A 25,282-nucleotide genomic window follows, 5' to 3' on the forward strand; every position below is an offset into this window, starting at 1 on the left:
TGCTGCGATGCTGATGGTAATCTGGACTGCTCGAAATTCCATGGTGTTCAAGGAGGTTCTGCCGAGTCATGTGAAAAACTTTCTACAGGATGTGGGCATAGTAATTGTTGAAAAAGATGAGAATCTGGGCGAGATGTATGTGAGGATGAGTAGCCTGTTATTTGTTGGGTAATTCTGACATAAAAGCATTGGGGCTTTTTGTTGTAATAGCATTGGGGAATTTTGTTGCTGTAATAGCGTTGGCCACGGGTTGTTGCCCCTACCTTTTAATATCAAAGCCGGCTATTAAAAGAATAAATCGTGGTATTGTCTAAACCAAATACGATGTACACTCATCAAAACATAAAGTTCACAATTATATCATACTTTAAAATAACACTTTGTCTCATGCAATGTTTGATTCTTCTATGCTTAAAATATATTTCCATTTATTTAAAGTTAATAGAAAAATCTTATACTTAACTTTCAAGAAACAATCTTTGATTTTTTCTTAAAATTTAGTAGCCGTGGACCAGCGTCCTAACTGTGGTACACACACACACTACTTATGTGCTTCCACAAGTGCGCCACGTGGTAGATGAGACTTCCCAAGTGGTCATTTTTCTGTAGCTGCTGCACCATCTGCGCTGCTGAAACGACCTTCTTCTTACCCCGCTGTCATGGCGGTTATCGCATCTCAGGGGCGATCTTCCTTGGCTCGCATTGGCATGCGAATCTTTGCCCTTCGCTTCTACAGCTCGGCCGGGTGGAACTCCAATTCTTGCTCTAGTTGGATCTTAATTGAGGAAGCCTCCGAGCTAGAATCCGAGGCCTCTCCTCTTGCGAGAGCCATCGACCAGGCCTACAGGGATTACAGGTTCCGACAGTTGGCTCCCAGTTGGTTGCCCCTGCGTCCTGAGGCGTCCTTCTTCATCCCCCCTACTCCTCCCCTTACTAAAATATTAGAACAGCGAGGATGTACTCCCACCGCCTCCGCCATGAGCATCGACGTTATCAAGTTCGCCATTAATCCTTTGGGGTGGTCTTCCTCCGAGGCACTTGAGGATCTGGGCAATTTCGCAAACTCAGAGCCTACGAGCCCAGATTTAAACAAAGGTAAGGAGTAGTCAGTTATTGTAATCTATGCAAGAAATTGTATGACTTGAATGTTATTGAGAGGTATTCGGAAGTGCGAAACTACACTTCGTGAATATAACATACGTTTGAGGATCTTCCAGTTCTTAGCGAACATTAAAATTTTAAATTTTCTTTCCTTCCTGGAAAATAATATTGGCACAAGGGGAGGCCAAAAACAGTGATGTAGGCTGGTTGTGTTCCTGATGAATGGGTTTTCCTTGTGTCTTCTCTCTTTCTAGGAAGTTTTGTTTATAAGAGTAGGCTGGCTTCTAGCTTCCAGATGCCGGTACAGCCCCACTGTTTTGTGTGGTTGACAACATCCCCATTCCTTTATGAGGGGATTCATCTAGCTGAGTACAGTTACGACCAGTTTGTTTCCGTTTACTTCGATTTTTTGAAATGAGAAACAATGCAGCTGATGTTATGCAGATTTAATTTGGGGGTCCACATTTGTAAGAGCTGCTGGATTAAGGTACTAGTTGTAAGAGCTGAGGTACTAAGAGCTGAGGTGCCAGTTGGTAGGGCATATCAAGAAAGGTGTTCTTATTCAATTTTGTGTGTTGGGTGTTACTGTGTAGAATATGATTTTTAAAGACAGTTTGTCATACGAGTTTTTTCCCTAGGTTGTCGTTTTGAAGACTGTGTTGGATTAATATTTTAGATTACTGGGCCTGCTGTAATGCACTAGACCCGCTTGCTTGTATCCATGCACGTTAGTTACTTCTCTCAATTAACCCTCAATTTATTGAGAGTAACTGTGTGAGAGAGATTATCATGAAATATGGAGTACAACGGCAGTCAAGGACCTTGCTGGTGCCCTGCCTGCCTGTTTTGTGTGCTGCTCGTGCTGGTTGAGGTAGGTCCTGAAGTGTGGGGTGGAGGCCTCACATTTATGCACATCTTTTCCAGTCCTCAACCCTGCGGCAGGGCAGAGTACTTGACTAGTTGTCTGACTGGTTAGGTGATCCATCATTTGGCTCAATGATTGTCTCTCGGTTGACTGGCTGATAGTCCTTGTTGTGTCGAGCTTGGGCTACTTTGCTTGCCTGTAGTAGCTGCAAACCATGCCCACAGGATGGACCCAACGGATGGGCTCATTGGATGGCACATGCGGATGAAGCTCTCCTTTCAAGGACTACCAGGCCACAAATTGGGGCAATGTATGATGCCTTCCACATACTCTGAATTGGCACGCTGATGCTACCCTTCACCCTACAGTTTGGCCGGATGGATATGCTTATGAGGCCCATTATGTGAGGCTCTCATTGGGACAGAAAGAGGCAGGTAGCCAGTAGGTAGCAGCCCTTGGTTAGAAAAGAATCCCTCCTTCTCATTATATGCAATGGTCTAGTTGGGAGAGAGGTCCCGCTTTCTCTATGGGTTCTTGGAATTTCAAAAACCTTCCAGATGATCACAGAAGAATTATCATGTCACCTCAGAGGAAGTGCATGGAGAATCCACCAGATTGATGCAGCCATACCCTTGGATTTCGGTTCTTCTATGTGAGAGGCTGTCATACCCTTCTATCTCTAACCTGAATCTCTTTTCCTACGTTCGTACAATCACGGGCGATGGCATTCAATTTTTCCACCCAGCCAAACTCTCATGGATAGCCGTCGTCAGATTACGTACCTTTTCATCGTTGTTTTCCTTCATGCTTATCCATGAGACCCTCAATTCCCTAGATAGTTCTCCTTGCCAAATGTCAGCATTTTGGCCTCTCCACTTGGTGCACCTTTTTACCCCTCTCTTGGGGCACATTAAAACCCACTTGCCCCTTGGCATTCTTGCACATTTAGGTGCACCTAGGCCTTAGCACTCAGAACTATCTAGTCAATGCCATTCCGCCCTCACCTAGGACCTTGGCAGTTACTTCTCTTGACCATTTTAATTACGCACATTAACTATTACAAAAGTTGGTCATCTAAGAGAAAATGCCCACCGATCTATCCGAGGTCATGCTATCTCGGCTAGAGCATAACATTCCTTCCCTCTTCAAGCATCAGCGTCCTCGATGGTGAAATCTGGGAACACTCTCCATAACTGGTATACAGATTCCCAGGTAGCTTCCGATAGAGGCTGACCATGCCATGCAACCAACACCGTGGGTATCTTCCGATTTCGTATTTGCATTGTTTCTCGGTCCAGGATTCTTGTTGGCTGGCGCCTTGCAATATCCTCTATCTCCTGAAACAAAACCACACCTTCGATTAGTGAGTCACCTGTATGCAAAAATTTCTTTAAGCGCGAAACATGAAAAACTGGGTGCACCTTACACCCTTGTGGCAATTCTAATTTATAGGCTACACTGCCTATTCTCTTTAGAATTAACCACGGCCCACAGTATCGAGGTGATAACTTAGCACACTCTTCTGAAATCAACGACTTCGAGTGCGAAGGAATTCTGAGAAAAACTTTTTCTCCTTCTTCAAATACTCTTATAGACCGATTTTCATCCGCATACACCTTGGCTCTATCCATAGCCTGGCGGATATTAGCTCTCGCAAGTGCTAGCATCTCCCGCATTTGAACTACAAAGTTCGCGGCACTAGGCACTTTCTGAGGTACTCCAACTATAGTTGGATTGGCTGGTCTATAACCATAGTTCAGCTCAAACGGACTGAACCCGGTAGATGAATGTTTCCTATCATTGTAGGCGAACTCCTACAATGGCAACCACTTGTCCCATGTATGTTGCCTCAATGACACATATCCCTCAGCATATCCTCTAAAGTCTGGTTGACTCTCTCCGTCTGACCATCTGTCTCAGGATGATCCCCACTACTCATTCCCAACTCAGTCCTTAGTGTCTTAAATACCGCTGTCCAAAAATGACCGGTAAATCTAACATCTCTGTCTGACACTATGGATCTAGGCAATCCATGCAGACGAAATATATGTCTAATAAACAAATCCGCCACTTGCGGGGCACTAACAGACTCTCTAGTCGGAATGAAGTGAGCCATCTTGGTTAGACGATCAACCACCACAAGGATAGAATTATACCCTCCTTGTGTTGCAGGTAGCCCTACAATAAAATCCATGGAAATGCTCTCCCACTTACTTAGTGGTATTTCTAAGGGCTGTAAAAGTCTGGGTGGCTTCACCCGCTCGGCCTTACTTACCTGACACGAGAAACACCGTGTCACATATTCATGAATATGCTTTTTCATCCTTGGCCAAAAGAAATCTCGCTTCACGAGATCATATGTCTTCTCGACTCCTGGATGTCCCGCACACGGGCTATCATGGCATTGTCGAATGACTCTCTGCCTGAGATCATTTTGACCAGGTACTACAACCTTGCCATTTCTAACTAGCATACCATCTCTTATGGTATCTCTTGCATAAGTTTGGCCTTTTCTGGATGCCAAGTCATCCTTTTCATTTTCCCCGGGTTTTAACACATGAGCTTTAGGCCACAAGCTCTGGACAAACTCGTCCACTTTTTGAGTTTCTCTTATCTCGGTCATTAGAGCACTCTCTAATACCGTGAAACTCAGGTTGTGCATAATGCGAGACAACGCATCAGCAACCTTATTGTCTTTTCCTCTTCGGTACCGAATCGTTAGATGAAACTCCTGCATGAGCTCTGCCCACCTAGCTTGGCGGCCCCTCAAGTCAGGCTATTTACAAAAATGTTTCAGAGTATCATGATCCACATCCACATAAAACTCTGAACCATACAAATAATGCCTCCATGTTTTCAAAGCATGGATAACTGCATACAACTCCAATTCATGAGTTGGCCAATTCCTTTGAGAGGGAGAAAGCTTCTTGCTTTCAAAGGCTACTGGCCTTCCCTCTTGAAGGAGAACTGCTCCTACCGCAATGCCACTTGCATCGGTTTCTAGGAACAACGGTTTCTGGGGATCAACTATTTTTAACACCGGTCCTGAGACCACAGCTTGTTTTATGGTGTTAAAACTTTCCTGTTGACTCTGTCCCCAAATAAAAGGTACTTTATCTGAGGTCAGATCAGTCAATGGCGATACTATTCCGGAATATCCTTTGATATGCCTTCTATAAAATTGGACAAATCCCAAGAATGATCGCAACGCGGTCAGACTCTGAGGGATTGGCCAAGTTAGTATCAGAGCCACTTTCTTCGGATCCATTTCTACCCCCTGTGGAGTAATTATGAACCCTAAGTATTCAAGCCTAACCATACACAGTATATTTTTCTTTTTATTCACATAAAGACTGGCTTTCCTTAAAGTACTGAACACTATCTTTAAGTGTTCACGATGTTCAGTAACACTCTTACTGAATATCAGGATATCGTCAATAAAATGTACTACGAACTTTTCGATATACGGACGTAGTAAATCGTTCATAAGCATGACGAAGGTCGCTGGAGCATTGGTAACTCCGAAGGGCATTACCAAAAACTCATAATGACCAAACCTGCTCCTGAAAGCGGTTTTATGCACATCCTCGGCTCTAATCCGGATCTGATGGTAGCCACACTTAAGATCTATTTTACTGAAAATCACGGCTCCATGTAATGCATCTAGCAAATCATCAATCCGAGCCATCGGATACCTGTGCTTAACAGTGATATTATTCAATGCTCTGTAATCTATACAGAGGCGAAACGTATCATCCTTTTTCCTCTTTAATATCACTAACGAAGCAAAAGGTGAGAAACTTGGTTGAATCTGCCCCAACTTGAGATATTCTTCCAGTTGCCTACGCACCTCCGCTTCTTCAGCAAAACTCATTCTATAGGGAGGTCTATTTACAGGTTTTGCCCCCGGGATCAGTTCAATCTTATGCTGAACTTTCCGCTCTGGAGGTAACCCATAAGGTAGTTCATCCCTAAAACATTCAGAGAACTCCTCTGTTATAAGATTAGCCAGCTTGGCCATCTCACCACTTTGCGTAACATCAGTGCTAGCCGAAGAATCATCCACCGGTTCTACCGATGCTGTGCAAAGGAATAAAAACTCTACTTGAGCTTTTCTGATTTCCATCACGGAAACCAACGGTCCCTGAGGTATATCTTTTTCACCTCGCAAGACATAAAGCACATCATTCATCTTGAATTGATATACGTGCTTTTTCCAATCAATGGCTGGATTCTTTCTAGAATGCCACGCCATTCCCAGGGCTATATCTGCATGAGCAAGCTTGGTCATTTCAAAATCAAGCTTCTCAACATAGTCCTGAATCCAGAGCTCCAACTGGGTAACCCTTTGGTCCCATACTTCAGTTGGCCATCCTGACTGTATACGCATAGTCAGATGGACTTGTCTTTAATTTCAGCCTCTTCACGAGCTTGGAGTTAATCACATTGTGAGTTGACGCCGAGTCAAACAACACAATGACATCATGACTGGCCACTTGCCCTTTCATTTTAATTAACTCCGTATCATTAAAGGCCGTATACCCCGTTGCTGCAAGCTTCGATAGGATGTTATCAGGTGCACTCGTCACTAACTTAGCAACAAATACACATAACAAACAAGGTACTAACCTCTGAGAAGGTCCCGCCAGTTGCATCTGCATATGTTCCGCACTGGGACTCTCTTGCATTTCTACGTCGCATTCAGATATTATCATATTAGCCGTGCGACGGTCTTTATTCAGTGGACAATCCTTCCACTGATGTCGCTGAAGGCAGCCGAAGCACAATTCTTCTTTTCTAGCTTTCTCTTTTTGTTCAGGGGTCAACGAGGACTTTGACCAAGCCCGGGCTGCCATTGGAGTTATTTTCCTTTTCACCCCAATGGTGGTACTTGTTTTTACTGGTCCGTCAACCGGCTTCACCTGCTTGGTTTGGCCACTTGGCTGCGAGACACTTGTCTTTAAAACCCATTTCCTCTGAAATCCCCCTTTTCTCGGGTGCTCATACTGAGTCTCTGCCTGCACAAATCCACCAGATCTGCCTTTGGCATCCTCATAGTTCAGGGCTACTGCAATAGATTCATCTAATGTAGTCACATATTTAGCCCGAACTTCCATTTTGATCTTGTCGTTCAGTCCATAGATATAGTCTTTTAACTGAACCGACATAGGGAGAGGGTCTGTTATTTTCATGACACATTCTCTGAATTTGTCAGTGTATTCTGCCACTGACAGACTCCTCTGACGAAGATTTCTATAAGCGTCCCAAGCTCGGGATTCTTCATCAGGTGGAAGAAAGTGTTTCTTGAATTCAGCTTTAAACCCTTCCCAGGTGGTTGGAGCAACTTGATCCTTCTGTTGCTTTATCCACCATCTGTCCGCTGCCTCAATAAACAAGTGTGTGGCCTCGCGGATTTTCTTTAGATCGGATCTAATTTCACAAATGGCGAAGGCTTCTTCCCACTTGTGTATCCAAACCTCGATCACATCAGAGCTGCGCTCGGTCATCCGACCAGCGTACTTCTCCGGTCTATAATTAGCGATATTGGGCACTTTGACCCTTGCGCGCTCTAAGGAATGTATACTGGGCTCTGGCTCTGCTGGAGCTTTGCCCTTATCAATCCTAGACGGTCTAGCCGACAAGGCTTGCACCATCTCCCTGATCTCATTTTGACCAGCATTCACTTGAAGCTGCTGGTTCATAATCTGCTGTAAAGCATCTTCTAATATCGAAATCCTACCGATCAAAGTAGGTGCTGCATGATGTGACATCTGTTGTGTAGACTGCACTCTAGACTCGCTAGGATTTACCCTAGAATTCTGCCCTTCTGCCTCCATTTTGTTGAAAAGGGAAATAAAAATTTTTTTCTCTCTTTTTAAAAAAAAAAATAAATAAATAAAAATTTCTTTCTTCTCTTCTTACGCGAAAACTCCAAAAGTACAGCACTTCAAAATCCCTTTCTGTACAGGAACAACTACTGCAAACTGAAAACTTGAAATATATATAATAAAGGGAAAGAGATGCCCCCTGGATATCCTCGAAACTCGCAAATTGACTCTGCCCTATTATATATACGGTTTGCAATCTTCACAGACTGAACCCCTTCAGAATTCCCAGTCCAAGTGCTGGCGACAATCCTGTATTTTCTTCCGATTAAACTTATCGAGGACGGTGCTCTATCATGGGTAGTGTCGAATGCCAGCAGCGAAGCATCGCCAATCAGACGGCACTTAGAACTTGCTCTTTGTCATCTGGCTCAGCATGGTAACGAATCATCCCTCACTTCCGGCCTATCAGTAAACTTCCGTAGGACCTCCAGCTTTCCTGTATGAACAGGTATCCGATTACAGAAGGTCCCGCTACCCATTATCCTACGCCTTCACCTAATTCGTCGTAGATCGTGCACGTCGCTCAATCACAAACCATAACAAGGTTTTCACGCCTCCCTTCTCCGTCGATCCTCGTCGAACTGCGCTCCAATTTCAATTTAGAAAAACCCGCCTGGTTTTCTTTCCCGTCGACTGCCGAACCACCCCGCTATTCCAAACTCAGCCGTTCGTTGGCCACGGTAGCCAACCTGCGCTGCGTCCCTTTCGCTTCATAGGCCACTTTGGACCTCCCTCGACGTTGGTCTGTTTATGCAGCCTTTAGAATCTAACTTCACCGCCTACGTGCCCGTTCTTATGCTCTATGACCTGCTGGTGTAGGTCTGCGTCAATAGTTTGACGCTCACGTCCCTTGATCTCTCCACCTGCTGTCCGTCACAAACCGACGGGTTCTACCCTTACCTCAGCTCTGATACCAAAATGTCATACCCTTCTATCTCTAACCTGAATCTCTTTTCCTACGTTCGTACAATCACGGGCGATGGCATTCAATTTTTCCACCCAGCCAAACTCTCATGGATAGCCGTCGTCAGATTACGTACCTTTTCATCGTTGTTTTCCTTCATGCTTATCCATGAGACCCTCAATTCCCTAGATAGTTCTCCTTGCCAAATGTTAGCATTTTGGCCTCTCCACTTGGTGCACCTTTTTACCCCTCTCTTGGGGCACATTAAAACCCACTTGCCCCTTGGCATTCTTGCACATTTAGGTGCACCTAGGCCTTAGCACTCAGAACTATCTAGTCAATGCCATTCCGCCCTCACCTAGGACCTTGGCAGTTACTTCTCTTGACCATTTTAATTACGCACATTAACTATTACAAAAGTTGGTCATCTAAGAGAAAATGCCCACCGATCTATCTGAGGTCATGCTATCTCGGCTAGAGCATAACAGAGGCCTTCTTGGTCTACTTCGACACCTAGTATGAGGTGCAGCTCCCCACTGGGAAGCAGTTTTGGGATCACAAAGGTTCATGATCTTCCACTTCAGATTCAAGATGACAGGGACATTTTGAGGTGCCATGTGATACACCTACACCATGTAGACTTGTTGTTAGGATAGAGTGGTTTAAACCCCACGACATCCACATAGGGTGGAAGGATCATACTCTTTCTTTTTTGGATAAAGGCACTCATATATGTATTTGATGGTGATGCTATTCCGTCTTCTTAGAGACCTATTGTATGCGATGCAGCTTCAGAATATATTACAAACTTCTTCTTATGATGTGTATCAGTGTGTTTTGATTCCACTTTCTTCATTTGTTGTTCGAGTAATTTACAAAAATGATTTAAGCGTGTATGAACACCAAGAATTAAGGAAGGTATTAGTATTCCACCTTATAGGATGAGCCAGTTCGAGGAGGACGAGTTAGCTAGACAACTTCAGGATTACTTGATGATGGGTGCTATATACGCCCGAGTAAATCACCTTGGGGTGGACCTATTCTTTTGAGAAAGAGAAAGGAATGTTCATGGAGAATGCGTGTAGACTAAAAACGTTTGAATAAAGTGAAAATTAAGAATAGATACCCTCTTTCCCACTTAGACGATCTAATAGACAGTTTGGCAGGAGTGAAGTATTTCACAAAGATTAATTTGCGTACTGGCTACCACGAAATATGCATCTATGTGAAACACATAGAAAGAACTACTTTTTGCACTAGGTACGGCCATTACGAGTTTTTTGTATTACCTTTTGGCTTGACCAATGCGCCCACTACTTTCTTGCAAATGATGACGACTTGTTTGGAGACTATTTGGGCAAGTTCGTTGTTGTGTTCCTTGATGAAATCCTTTCCTGCAAATGATGACGACTTGTTTAGAGACTATTTGGGCTGTGTTTTTAGAGGATGAGTTTGGGAATGTTCCTAGATTCATCTAGGTATATGTTGGAGGACCATATTGGCCATCTCAAGATTGTCTTGATTCTCTTAAGATAATATAAGCTATATGCTAAGATCAGTAAGTGTGACTTCTTCATGAAGGAGATCATTTACTTGGGACACAGATTTATAGGAAAGGTATTAGCATTGATCTCGATCGTATTCAAACGGTTTTAGACTAGCGAGTACCTCAGATTATGAGACAACTTTGTTCTTTCCTAGGATTTATTGTCTTTCTCAGGAAGCCCGTTTGAGATTATTGCAAGGTCACAATTTCTCTGATCAACGTATTGAAAGGTCTTGGACGTAAGCCAAGCAGTCTATCTCTTGGAATGAAGATTTGAACAAGGCTTTTCACACCTGAAGACTATGTGTCAAGGAAGCACCTGTTCTTGCAATGCCTGATCCTACTCGGCCTTATGTTTTAGAGGCCGATGCGAGTGATTATGTGATTGGGACAGCATTGTTCCAAGAGTATAGACCTTTAGCTTTTGAGAGTAAAAAGTTAGATGTCACTCAATACTATTGCCCCTCGATGGAAAAAGAACTTTACGCCGTAGTGTGTGCTCTCAAGGTTTGGCGACACCACCACTATGGTTCTAATTTTGTTATATTGACTGATTATCAGTCAATTAAGTATGTCTGTGATGGTTCGGATTTGAGGGAAGAATGGCTAGATGCGTTGAGCTTTGAAATACGTTATCGTAAAGGTTCCTTGATTAGCGTGGCTGATGCCTTAAGTCAGATCAAGTTTGTAAATGCTCTATCATTTAGTGAAATATTCACTCCTTGAGAGGGCTATGTGCGGCTGATAGTCATTTATGTAAATATTGGCTCAATGATTGACCATGACTCAGTGATCATGCCACCTACTGTACAGGCGGCAAGAGATAGTGGATGATTTGGAATGGCTTCCTGTTTCGAAATGATAAAATTTGTGTACTGGATGTGTCGGATCTTTGAGCCAAGATTTTCCGGGAGTGTCATGATGCACCTAGTGCGGGACATCTTGGAGTACACAAGATTCTCTCTCATGAAACATACTTTTTATTGGGCTAAGGTTCAAGAATTTGTTCAGAACTATGTAGTACGTTGCCGCACTTGTCAAGTGACCAAGGCTGAACGCCTTCAAAGCATAGGGTATTACAGCCCTTGGATATCCCTGGTAATAAATGGAAAAGTATTTCCATGGATTTTATCACGGGATTGCCACGAACGCGCAAGGGTCATGATCCCATATGGGTTATCGTGGATTGACTGACAAAGATGGCTAGATTTCTACCTATTAGATCAACTGTTACAGCAATTCAATTGGCTCAGCAGTTCATATTGACCAATTGTCTCGTCTATGGGTTGCCTTCTGACATTGTCAGTGATAGGGATTCTCAGTTTACAAGTGAATTATGGACGCTTGTCTTTCCCAAGTTAGATACCACTCTTAGTTTGAGCTCCTCTAAACATGCCCAGTTTGATGGCTTGGCAGAAGTTGTGAACCAACTTCTAGAGGATATGCTTTGTGCATATGTTTCCAAGAGGCAGTCTTCATGGGAAGAATATTTACCCATGGTTGAATTTGCTTATAACAGTGTAAAGCATTCAAGTATTGGCTTAAGTCCTTTTATGCTTATGTACACTTGTAAGGCTTGGATTCAAGGGAATCAAGAATGATGCTACTAAGACATTCTTGCAAGACATGCAATAGATGTTGCTGTTTGCCAAGGAGTCTATTAGAAGTGCCCAAGACAAGGACATATTTTATGCTTATAGACATCGTTCACCTAGAGAGTTCTCTATTGGAACGATGGTATATTTGCATATTCCCAAGGAGCCCAAGAGCCAAGTATTGGACAGGTTAAGAAATTATCCCCTAGATACTATGGTCCATTTAAGATTATCCGAAGAATTGGCCAAGTTGCATATGAACTGGAATTGCATCCTATTGTAAGAATTCATCTAGTCTTTCATGTCAGTATACTAAAAGAATTACTGGGTGCTAAGGATCAGGTAGTAACTCCTCGAGAACTTATAAAGGTTGAAGATTTGACCTTTGTACCACATGAACCTGAAAGTATCCTTGGATTTTGTGAACATCAAGTTAGAAATAAGACAATATCTGAATACAAGATTAAGTGGAAGGATCATGTAGAGGAGGATTCCATATGGGAGACATTGACTAACCTTTAGAGAGTCTTCGGGCTTTCTTCTGAACTCAGGAGTAGAGAGAATTTTCAGACTTTCTTCTAAACTCAGGAGTGGGTTCTTAGAGGAAGGGGAGTCATACGGTATCTGACGTGTGCTCTACGCACGCAGGACTAGCTCAGGTAGCTTGGGAAGGCTAGGGGCTAGGTAGGTGATTCTTAGGTTGAGTTGCAAGGTCAACGGACAAGTTAGGGTTTCTGGTATTTTTAGCAGCATTGGGCTCGAGCCTATATAAAGAGTCCAGTGGTTCAGGTTTCAGTCACGCAAGTCAGAGCAAGTTTGACTCTTCCTGGATCTTGGATCTTGTTGTTGGCGCGCACCTGGTTTCTAGCGTAGCCTGAGGCCCAATAGTAGATCCAGGGCCCCTGTGGGCGTGCACCTATTGGTATGGGACGCCAGGCTGGTTGGGAGATGTGCCATTCTGCCAGCAGCTCAGCCTGTGGCTCGGAGGGGACACCCAAGTCCTGGATGTCGTGGTTGGATGGTGAGCATGCTTGCAATGTCAATCGTTGTTCTATGGTTGCTTTTCTGTGTTTGTTTGCAGGTCTGGGTTCTCAGGAGCAGGTTGGGGTTGTGTCATTGGGGCCAGGAAAGGCAGGGAAAGGGGCTGCAAGGGGCAGTCCTCTTGCCCTTATATAGGGCCTAGGCTGGCTGGTTGGCTGGCCAAGCAGGTCAGCCAGCACACAAACCCATTAAAGGTCCCCACAGCCCCAAAACAAGGCTAGTGGGCCAGTCGGCCTACTTTAGGGGGCATCCAGCCCCTATAAAAGGGGCCCCTTGGGACCTCATTGAGCATCCACTGCAGCAGCAGACACAGAGCAGATTTGGAGCAGCAGAGCAGCAAGATCTGGACCACCATCTAGGTGATCCAGTGGGGTTGAAGAAGCTGCAGACATAGCTCAGCAAGGGGGGGCTGCACCCTTGGGCTGTCTTCCGGGGCAGCAAGGAGCAGGGATCGAAGCAGACTTAAAGTCTACTGAAGCTCAGAGAGGAGCCCACAGGCTACGGATCTAGAAGTGCTATGGAGGTAGTAGGACATCATCCTTTTAGTCTTCACAAGCATTTGTAGCTGGAATGAAGAGATTTTGGACTGCTTTTTGATTAGCCTTCTCCTTTAGTGCTAGCCTTCGTCATGGCTGAGTCTGCCCTTCACCTCCGGAGTGTCGACAGAAACTCAGTACGAAGTTTTTGTATAATAGGATGCTCAAGTATGTGTGGGTTTGTGGATTTGTATATGTGAGAGCATATGTTTATACTATGGTCTACACCCACTGTTGGGCGCTGATGACGTCAGTGGGGATGTCATAGTAGCTAGTGCTTGCAATGCGTGATGGAGTTAATGGTTTTCAACCTTATGAGTGACTATCATGAGATTGAAACTGCACTATGTCGTGTTTTTAGAGGATGAGTTTGGGCATGTTCCTCGATTCATCTAGATATACTCCTTTGGTAAGGGCAGAGGACCACGATTTGGTCACTGGTGGGACTCTGGACTCTTTGTTTATTGTGTCTTTTGGACAGAAATATCTTGTTGGCTCTATATATCTCTTGAAGCATTGTCTATTTACTGGCTTGCACATGTTTGATGAGCACACAAAGTTAAGAAGTTTGTGATTCCTCCCCCAATCCCACCGTGTGAGGTCTTGGGCTATTCTATCAGTCTTCTGCTGTGTGTATACCCTTTGTTGTCTATTCTAACATATTCTACTAGTGTAAGCCTTTGAATGAGAGAATGTGGACTACTTTTTGATTAGTCTTCTCCTTTAGCGCTAGCCTTTGTCATGCTGAGTGTGCTTTTCACCTCTAGAGTGCCAACAGAAACTCAGTACGAAGAGCTTTGTATAATTGGAAGCTCAAGTATGTGTGGGTGTGTGCATTTGTTATGGTCTACACCTGTTGGGCATTGCTGCTATGTGTGGGTCTGTGCATTTGTTATGGTCTACACTTGTTGGGCATTGATGACGTCAGTGGGGATGTCATAGTAGCTAGTCCTTGCTATGTGTGATGGAGTTTATGGTTTTCAACCTTATGAGTGACTATCATGAGATTGAAACTGCACTATGTGTTGTGTTTTTAGAGGATGAGTTTGGACATGTTCCTTGATTCATGTAGATATTAAGCCTTTGTTCTATTAGTGTATGATTATTTACATTATTGCATGAGCATTTTCAATTAATATGATATATTACATATGTGCATATGTGGCATTTGCAAACGAATACACCTATATGTAACCTATATGAGTGGCATTTGCAAACTAATATATCTATAGGTTACTATATTAAAGCATCAAGTACATACACGTCGTGTTATTTATTCTTTGTTACTTAAGATGTGACATGTACATTCCGACATATGGATTTTTCAAGGAGGTGTTTGCTAGCTAGTGTGTATGTGTGTGTAAGATGACATTTGTTGACAAAACAATATGCCTTGGTTAGGTTATACGTGGTATACCCTTTAGCATGAGAATGTTTTAGCTGATTTTCATTAAATGGTTAGACCTTATAGCTGATTTCCATGAAATGGTAAATTTAGAGGTCATATACACTTAAGACATGAGAATGATTGTATGGTTTAGGTTCTCTTTAGATATAGATTTAGCTAGCATGACAAATAAAATGTCTTATTCTAGTTCACAGTTGTCAAGACCTAAGTATTAGGAAAAGAAGATGTTTGAAGATAAGTTCACGATTCCATGAGCAGACAAAAGAACATATCTTTGAGGCTATTTATCGCGCTAGGTACTCTCTAAACATGGTACAAAGCCCTCATTTGCAAAAAGCCATGGCTTCGGTTGCAAGAGCTAGACCTGACTTTACTATGGCATCCTACAATGATGTTCACAATGAGATGTCGGATAGTTATTATTGAAAGGAAGATGCATCAAGTTGCTTATGATGGCATCAAGAGAAGACTCTTGTACTATTGTGATTGACATTGGAAGAACGTATTTGATTAATTAATATCATGGTCTTTACTCCCAAAGGTGAGGTCTTTCGTAAGTCTATTGACACGAGTATAGATAGTAAGACAGGTGAATACATTGTCGAAGAGCTTTGTGAAGCAATTGGTAATATAATCTAGGTCATCATAGATATTGCTAAAAAATGTAGAAGGGCTGAAAAAATATTAAAAGAAAAATATCCCATCGTTTGGGTGTTGTTATGCTCTTGTCATTGCCTTGATCTTGTCTTGAAGGATTATTGGGAACCCAATTCTTCAAAATAGCGGTGGATGTAGGGTGAAAAGTTGTTTTGTGTTTCCTGAATCACAACTGATCGGTAGACATTTTCAAGGCCAAACAGTTTGCTTCAAGATCTTTGTTGAGAGACACTTTGGAACTATGTCATGTTGGAGCATTTGCACGAATTGCAGCTAGCAGCAGCGAGCTCTAGGCTGAAATCCATACTTTCACATAAATGGTCTATAGCTTGTAGCGAAATGCTTTGCACTTTATAGGCAAACTATAAAATTGGAAGGTACTCGTCCCAATTGGTTTGTCGTTTTACTAACATAAGCTTGTAACATATCTTCTAGAGTTTGATTGACCCTTTAGTCTAACCAACCGATTGGATTGAACGTGTTCAATATGCAACTTATATTTCAACTTGTGAAAAACAACCCGCTATCAAATTTATTGTCCCGGTCACTAATAATACCAATATAATAAAAACTCATTTGATAAAAAATCTTGCCAACTTAAATGGTAAGATACTTTGGAAACATGAGTAGCTCTTGGAACTAACTCTATGGTATGATCTATTAATAGTTTGCTAAGGAGGTAATGATCTGGAAGTCTTCAAGAAAAACTTCAAGAAAAACATTGTAACCATACGTTCAACTGATGAGAGGAGCGTTAGGAATACCAAGTTTACCGTGGAGGTGGATCAATTGTCCATCCTCCTCAAAAGTAAGAGAGTTATTTAAATAACTCCTTTGTAAGGTATGGACAAACTAGTAGAGCCATTCCTTGCCCAAGTCTGCATCAATTGTGTCCAATTGCGTGATTCGATAATTAAGAGTATCTTTATACCCTTGTATTTTCAAATTTATAGTATTAATTTTCACGATCCATACAATTTTTGTCTCGACCCTTGGGCCAACGAGCCCAGAGACATGAAAAGAATTGTGGATCCTAGAGGAAGATGGTAACTCTAATTGATAAGCTACCTCCCCGACCTTCGAGTGATACAGTAAGGACCATGATACCACTGAGCTAGTTTGGTGTTGGTGTTACCATTTAGGGTGGCATCGTATTTCTTGTAAAGTCATAGATGCACATAGAAGTCTTCTTTTAGGACCAAGTGCCTCCTATGCCCATCTGCATTTTTTTTTCCTTGGCTTTGGCCTCAAGCATGTTCATTTGGTAAGATGTAGAAGAGCTTCCATCCCTTTCAAATCTTCTAATGTTGCTGACAATCTCTTGAGGAAATCCATAATGCTTGAACACATGATCAAATGAATTCCCAGGTCACCTGAGATGCTTTGCTTACTAAATTATTTTTAGCACTGCCTTGCAAGGAAGCACTTTACTGAGACTTTTGCAAAAAAGTGTCCTCCCAATAGATTTTGGACACCCCATGCCTTGATTAACTACTTTCTAACTTATTTTTGCTCACTTCCAAGAGACTCTGTGTCTATAATTGATGTTGGTGTTTATCCTTTTGTGTGTGCTTTATCACAGAGACCTGTGAGGCCTCCTACAGACGTTAATACATCTTTCTTTCTTTCTTTCTCCTCTCCCCCCAATCAGCATGTAGCATCATCCTCCTCCATCCATATACTCCAACGCTCCATAAAAGCTGAAAATTTTGAAATTATGAAGACAATGCTATCGAGCACATCATTTTTTTCACTCACACACAAAGTTTGCACATCACTTTGCATTTGCCAGCGGTTGTATTATAGCACTCAAGCTTTCCAATGGTTCTACACATGGGCTTCCATTGCAGGTGCTGCAAAGTAATCATCCATTCATCTTGATGATAATTTGCGTCTAGCAGAACCTAAGGGAATGCTCACGAGTATTTGTACCCGCGTGTTATTTATCTCTTTTACTCTTGGTTTTGTTTCTTGTCAGATCCCCTTCTTCCCTTGTTTCTTGTTCCCTCTTCTTTAATCTTTCAATCATTTTACAAAACATCAATTGTAAGATCGGACATGTTCTACTCTCATGAAGGTATTTAGCTTTACTCATTCTCCTTCTCTTCTGAATGGGACCTAGTTGACTACATATCTCAGTTACAGGCATGAGAGAGAAGTAGAAGTAGAATTTATTGGCGTTCTCGGGGGGCCAAAAATGACCCATGGGACCCGTCTCGATACAATGTAAAAAGAGTCTCCTCAAGGAGAGGGGTCAGGAGTCTATGAGTTCCTGACGACAGGTAAAAAGACGAGTGACAAAAGATGCCAATGCTGCCGGAGAGGCAGTGGAGAGAACTGATGTCAACTGAGCGGAGTCCCCCAATATCTGCTGGTAGTCCTCCCTGATATGTGCATATCGGGGGCACTGTAGAGCTACATGTGCCTCCGTCTCAACTGTCTGCATGTCACAAAGGGTACAGACTCTAGCATGTCTAGGCTGGTGTATCCAAGCTCCCTGCTCAATGGCAAATGTAAGATCTGGTACGGAACCTTGCAATGTTTCTGCGATATAGAAGGGGGATAGGTGTGCTAATATGAGAGAGAGAGAGAGATTTATGCTATTCACGAGTCTGTTCTAAATCAGGAGTTTCAGATCTGAAAGTTGCAGCTGGAATATCAAGAAAGAAGGGTGAATGATTCTCCTAAATAAATCCCAACAGAGGTAATCTTTGAATGAGACTTCTATTTTCATATCATTCTGTCAATGCTGTTGCTTCTTTACGACTTGATAATGCTCTGCTGCTGATTCATGCTATGCTTATAAATTAGCTATTCTAAAAGCTGTGATGTATTGTTACAAGGACCTTAAAGGCTATTTTTCTGTTGGCCAGGCTTTTTTCAGTATGCTGAGTACAATTACAAGCCAGACTACAAAATCACTGTATATGTAGAAGGCATCATTCAGCACTTTTGGCCACTTTCTGAAATTTGCCAGTGCAATTTCAACCCTGACTTAAATCAACTTGACTTCACATACACAAGGCATCAGTCCAGCTCTTTTTGAATGATCCCTTCTCCCCTATTTCAAATCTAATCAACATTGCCCGGGAAAATTGTATCTTTAACGATGTTTTCATATGTTTGAACATTGATGTTGTAGAAATCCAATAAACAAATTTGTATGTCTGTAAGAACTAGGGCTGTAACTAATGATAGGAGGGTGACGTTTTTTTGTAGTCCTATGGGTTGTACTGCTTTCGATAGATCACCAATACAATTCTCCTTCAAGGCATTTGTCAAGTTGAGCTTGAGGTGTTGTTTGTTACTAACGCAGCATCATTATTCTCATCATTTTCTCCTGGTCATTTTAAAAAATTCCCACTCTTTCGTGATTTTTTGGGTCTTGATGGAGAGAATCTGAATATTAGAATTGCAGCAGTAATTGTTGTAGTAGAAGCGGGTGTCTGATTAGGTGTCATGCACTAGTTCTTGTGAAGTACATTTGATGCAGTGCTTTATCAAGTGCTATTACGGCTCTCCTTGCTGCTTCTGCCAGCTCTCCCTTTGACTCCCAACCATTAGTGGCTCCCCCCCCCCCCGAAAAAAAAACACTCTTTTTTTTTTGGCGGGGGGTGAAAAGATTCATCTTTTATATTACAGAGTCACAATCCCAAAGCACATCCACAATCCCAAAGCAGGATGTGCTCAAGTACACGTAGGGAAGATGTCAAGATATGACAGATATACATCAAGATCAAAAGTCCCTATTTGCAAGCAATAAAAAAAAGAATGCTACAAAGAGTGCTTGAAAAAAGAGTATAGGGGGGAAATGGGATCACCAAAGACTATGATTTTTATCTTTCCAGAGAGGTCCATAGAGTCTAATACTGAACACATACAAAAAGCAAATCATAACCTTGCCCATGTGGGTGAATCCTAAATAACCAGAAAGATCTTTCAAAAGTAGCACTAGGAAATTTGGTTTGTAAATGTTGGCACAGCAATCCCAAAAAGTTACGTGTGTGAGCAATGTCGAAGAAGATGAGGCACTGACTCTCGTGGAGCCAAGCATCTGTGACAAATGAGTGGAGCAACATGTCTGCATGACAGAAATTGTTCAGATGGAAGAAATCCTAACAAAATTCTCCATAGAAAAACTTGTCGTCGAATTCGAATTTTAAATTTTCAAATCCCTCGCAATCTTTGTCGCCACCATTGTGCGGGATGATTTATATGCCAAAGGTTGTTTGCTCGCTGTGAAACCCAAGGCAAGGGTTGAGCACTTTATACAAAGAAGAAGTTATGTGAGACAGCTTCAAGGGACAACATGCCAGCCTTGGCACATGAAGTGTTCAATCTTGAAGATGATCCTCAATTTCCAAAGGAGGTATTGGAATATAAAGATTGAATTTTGCTGCACCTTAGGGAAAAGAAAGAGGGGTTTCATCATCATGAATTGCATCTGCAACAGAATGGATCCCCTTCATACTCAGAAAATGCGAACGTCAAGGCTTTTGCAAAGCCAACGAAGGGGAAATACGCTTGACCAATGCATGCTTTTAGAAGGTAAATAATTGCCTTGTAAAGAATTCCTGCCATTCCATTCCAAGAGAGAGAAAATATGTTTCTAGTCCATCAACATACCCTTTAATGCGATCAACTACATCATGGTGATGATCTTGTAGGGTGATTGGCCTCCAATCAGCTAGGGATTCACATATATTCTTTTTTGGAATGAGCTTGACAATCCCTTTTTCCATGAATCTGGTAGATGTTGATTTTCCCAAGCAGAATTGATCATGCATAAAAGAGGCAGCTTAAGAATTTCCCAGTGTGCAAGAAAGAACTCAATTGTGAGACCATCCCATCCTGGAGATTTCCATTTGCCACATGATTTTAAAGCATCAGTCAACTCTGTTTCAGTAAAGGGCATTTCCCACCTTAGTAGCCTGCATAGAAGAAACAATGGGAGAAACATACTGAAGGAGAGCATTCCTAGCTTGAAGAACATCTTGTGAAGGGAGATCTGCCATCCCAAACTGACGTGAAAAATGATCAATACATGCTGCAGCAAGTTGTGCTCTTGAAGAAGTCCAAACCTTTATCAGGCATAAGAGCATGACAAATATTTGAACATTGCCTCTTGCACTGCAAGCTTTTAAAAAATTCTTTAGACGAGCATCCTTTGTCCAGGAAGGCTTTTTGTCTTGATCTTGCCTCCCACTTAGAGATTTTCATGTGATCATTACTTTGGAGACAATGTCGAGCCTACATAAGGAAGTGCTTTCATCCATGGAGAGAGGCCAAAAATGGCTAAGCTTAGTTAAAGATTGGCAAGTCTGTTTTGCTTGAGCTACATTTTCCCACAGAGTCTTCATGTAATTCTTACCATAAGTCTCGATGATAGATTGGATGCAAGCAACGAAAGCATCCCAAGTATAATCTATATCAATAAGACTTTGACAGGAAAGAGGCTGACATGCATCATAAACCATGTCTTTGTAGGTACTCTGCTGCAAGTAATTGTTGTTTACAATGAGCAGCCTTTTATGAAATAATCGATCATCTGTGGTATATCATGCAAAGAGATTCTCAGCCAGATAGGAGCATGATCTGAATGCACAAAGGTATAATTAACCCACATTTTTGAAGTAAGATTGTCATAATGCTGTGGATTTAACCCTGTACCAACGATCCATGCGTGCCTGATGGGAGGAAACTGCATTGTGCTGAAATGTGAAACCTAGCATAAAAGGTAGAGATGCTTTCCATAAGTCAGTCAAACGGAGTTGACTGAGACCAATGATCTCTTTCAAATGCCAACATATGAGTACGTTCAGATGTATCATCTCCAGGTTGAGGAGTATTATTAAAATCTCCAGATATGAAGGCATGATAATGTGAGGGATAGCTCTGCATGTCCTCCCAAATTTTTCCTCTAGCATGAGATGATTGTGGAGCATAAACTGAAGCAAACTCAAAAATCTCTCCCTGAATTAAGCACTGCACAACAATCCATCTTCCATAGATATCATTAAAAGCCACTACAGGCTGCAATTCATGTCTCACCAAGAAAGAGAACTTCTAAAAAAGAATGACGTCTAGCATAGAAAATATCATATCCATGAAAGTGTCCATGTTGTCCTACATACATGTGGTTATTGTGCTCTTGAAGAGCTATAATGTGAGACTATAATTTATTGAGATACACACAAACTAGTTTCCATTTCCTAGTATCACACAAACCCTGTACATTGAGAGTCAAGAATTTAATATGGGACAACATATTTACAATATATGTATGGCTGAGCCCAAAATTCAAGTCAAGTCTGCATATCCACCTCAGGGTCAAGGGCCCCTATCCTAAGGTAACACCATTGCCTTTAGAGAGTACAGCAAAGTAGCAATGTCCTCCTCCAGGAAAAGAGTACAATTCGCTATGACAGCAGCCCAAGAAATGCCTACACCCGAATTTTGTTCAGGGGTGTGACCATTAGAAAAAGCCCCATTCCAAGTGCGAGGAGGTAGAGGTCTCCTGGTTGCAACACTTTTTCGTGGAGTTTGCCAAACTTCCTACAAAGTCTTCTCTTTTCCTTTTAATTGAGAAGTAGAGGGGAGTGAGGCAGTAGCATTTCCATTTGAAATAGCCGGTGCTTTGTTTGCCTTTATCCTGAGCAACATATACTTGGTGAGTACCTTTGTTCTTTATCGCAGGAGTGTCAACAAAATCCTTATTTTGCATCTGAATAGGCATAGAGTCATGTGGCATTTTTTGCGCACGCAAGGGGCATTGTGAAGCCATATGCCCAAATTTCTTACATTCAAAACAAGCACCTGTAAACAAACCCCATTTTAGCTAGTAGAAAGCGCTACCCATTGCAACATTATTTATTGTAACAGAGTAGGGCTCAGGAGTGGGATTATTAGTATCCCATAAGATGCAAAATCTATTGGAATTCCCATTTGGCCTTGGAGGGCAAACTAATTTGCCCAAGGATGCTGCAATTTTAGGCAAAAATGAAGCCAAACACAATGGGAAATCCACCACCTCCACCCAAACTTGACATCTATGACCAATAAGAGCTTGATAATCCCTGGTCGGCGACCAAGGGAGGACACGGACCATCTGCTGTCCAAAGTAAAGAGGAGAGTGCTCCAAAAGCATATGTTTATGCTCCTCATATGTCATAATGACCTCAAAAAAATCTCTTGTTGCATAATGCACTTTTCGAACAAAGGAACCCCCAAGTGTAGCAATCAACCACTTGCCAACATTTGCAGCAACATGCATATGACCTGGGAAGAAAATAATAACATCATGCTGAGCATAAGCCCTTACAGGGTCAACAATATCATTCACCTCAACCATAAGCCCGATAGTAGGGGCTGAGTCATTCCAATCTTTTCGGGTGTCTTCAAATCCCTCATGCATAATATCTTAAACCAACTTAGCTTCCAAAGAGTCGTGAATGAACAGGGTCATTCTAATCTTAGACTGCTTTAGATTTATATGCTATCCCAACCTATCTTTGTGGAAGGTTTTCTCAAAGGCATAATCAGCCATCTTGTGATGTCAAAACTTTGAAGGTTGAAGGGAGCAGTAAAGGCTGTAAACCTAAAAATCCGTATGAACAATGACCGGGCTGGTAAAGCAAAATCTTGCGTGGAAAACAACCCCTCGATATGCACCAAAAGGAAAACCTGTTTGCACGGAGCAGTAACCAGCCAGAAGAAACAATACAGAATAATATGTACGATAGAAGTATGGGACCCCAAAAACTGTACAGAGGACCAACCAGGAACTGCTGTATGAATGGCCGCACATGTTGTACGACAATAGACAGTAGAGCAACAGCGATGGAGAAGAAGATGATGCAAGAGAAAGGGGTTGAGGGACTGTACACACACACACCCACACATGCACGCACGTGTAGAGCCACACACACACGTAGAAGCTAGTGATGAAAAGCCTACTAGACGTGAAGCGGAGAGCAAAAATTCAAGCCCAGAGAGGAATCACAATAACATCAAGTATGCCTGCACTCAGGTTGTGGCTGCATTAAGCTTGAAGGACAGGCGCTCTAAGAAGATATACAAATAGACGATGTACATTCTCTCTATCTCTATGTCTCTCTCCCTCCCTCTCTCTCTCTCTCTCTCTCTCTCTCTCTCTCTCTCTCTCTCTCTCTCACACACACACACACACACACACACACACACACACACACACTTCTTCCTATTCATTTTCTCCTTTATAGTTACTTTACATTTTTTCCTCTACCCCCCCCCCGCCCCCCTCCCTTGTTTTTCCTTCTTCCTTTTTTCTAAATTCCTCTCCCCCCTTACATTTACACTCTTAGTCACTCCCTAATTTCCCTATTTCCCCCTAAATTTCTCCTAATTTCCTAACCCCTATTAGTTCTTCCCTATTTTCCTATTTTCCTTATTTTCCTATCTTTTCTATTTTTCTAATTACCCTATTTATCTATTTTCCCCTATTTTCCTATTTCCCTAACCTCCCTAATTTCCTATTTTTCTAATTTCCCTATTTTTCCTATTTCTCTATTTTCCCTATTTTTCCTATTTTCCTAATTTCCCTATTTTCCTATTTTTCTATTTCCTTGTGTTCCCTATTTTCCCTATTTCTCTATTTCCCTATATTTCCCTATATCCCTATATTTTTTAAACTTAATTTGTCTTTTCCAAATTTTTAAAAATTTCCTAATTTAAAAACAATAAACCACACCTTACCAAACCTTTCCCTAAACCGAACCAAACCCACCCACCCACCCACCCTGCCACCCCCCCCATCCCACCCCCCCCCCCCCCAATTAAAGAACTCCTCTTTATTCAAATTTCCCCACATGCGTAACCTCCCCAAAAACCCCTTCTTTTACTTCTCCTCACTGCATAGCCTAAAAATGCCTCGTAACGCGCATTGCTCACGTCATTTCATGTGCCTCATAGTATGCACCTCCCCTGGCCTCTAGACTTCTCACCGCCCCAACTCCCCCAACCCGACTAAGCCTACTCTTCGAGCGCCACCATGGATTCTTAGGTCCGTTTTATCTCTCCTCCTTTTTGCCTTAATTATTAAACCAACCCCCCCCTTCTTTAATTGTTGTGATTTTTAGTCCTTTTTTATTCTTCCTCTCATTATTTTTCCTTTTTAATTATGCGATTTTTAATTCCTTTTCGTTCCTAGCTCCTTTAGTACATACTCTTCTATTTAACAAACCCTTTAAAACTACCCCCCCCCTCCTCCTCTTTTAAAACCTAACCCCCTCCTATCCTTCTATCCTCTAAAATCTCATTTCCTCCTTTTTTATTTCCTCAAATTATATACCCCCCCCTTTCTATCAGCCATTGGCTTTCTCCCCTCTACACATGCTAAACCTTTGCTATTGGCTCTTTCCCACAGCTTTCGCAGGAAGAGCCGGGTAATCTTAGTATGCAGGGTTTCGAGGCTTTTTGTCACCTACAGATATATCGGGGTTGTCGTTGTAGTATACGTGTAGCTTAGGACCTGGAGTTGTATTCCGGTGAGAGACGTAGGCTTAAGTGTGGTAAGCAAACATAGTGCATGCATGTGTAAAAGGATCGTGCATCATCATGGTTGAGGTAATGAAGGCTTTTGCCTTCATTGGGGGTTGCATGGTTTAGGAGGAGTTTAAGGGTTAGAAGGAGGTTCCAAGGTTTAGAATGAGGTTCCAGGTTTAGAAGGAGGTTCCAAGGTTTAGAAGGAGGTTCCAGAGTTTA

At 42.3% G+C, this 25,282-nt stretch overlaps 1 protein-coding gene across 3 annotated transcripts; it reads left to right on the plus strand.

Moving 5' to 3' along the window:
- The first annotated feature begins 584 nt into the window (after window positions 1-584).
- On the plus strand, window positions 585-18,786 carry LOC147880909 (uncharacterized). 3 transcript variants are annotated; one of them, XM_087370113.1, is made up of 3 exons: window positions 585-1,095; window positions 18,177-18,245; window positions 18,415-18,786. In XM_087370113.1, exons 1-2 carry the CDS (start codon window positions 660-662, stop codon window positions 18,218-18,220), a joined length of 480 nt encoding a protein of 159 aa, XP_087226239.1. In that variant the 5' UTR covers window positions 585-659; the 3' UTR covers window positions 18,221-18,245; window positions 18,415-18,786. The 3 variants fall into 3 exon arrangements, with proteins under 3 accessions (XP_087226239.1, XP_087226240.1, XP_087226237.1); XM_087370114.1 differs by having other exon boundaries at window positions 18,186-18,245; XM_087370111.1 differs by having other exon boundaries at window positions 18,168-18,245; window positions 18,415-18,781.
- The last annotated feature ends 6,496 nt before the right edge of the window (window positions 18,787-25,282 follow it).

This window comes from Dipteris shenzhenensis, chromosome 31, assembly GCF_047967505.1.
Source record: "Dipteris shenzhenensis isolate YYH24624 ecotype China chromosome 31, Dip_SZ_1.0, whole genome shotgun sequence".
NCBI classification, from domain to species: domain Eukaryota; kingdom Viridiplantae; phylum Streptophyta; class Polypodiopsida; order Gleicheniales; family Dipteridaceae; genus Dipteris; species Dipteris shenzhenensis.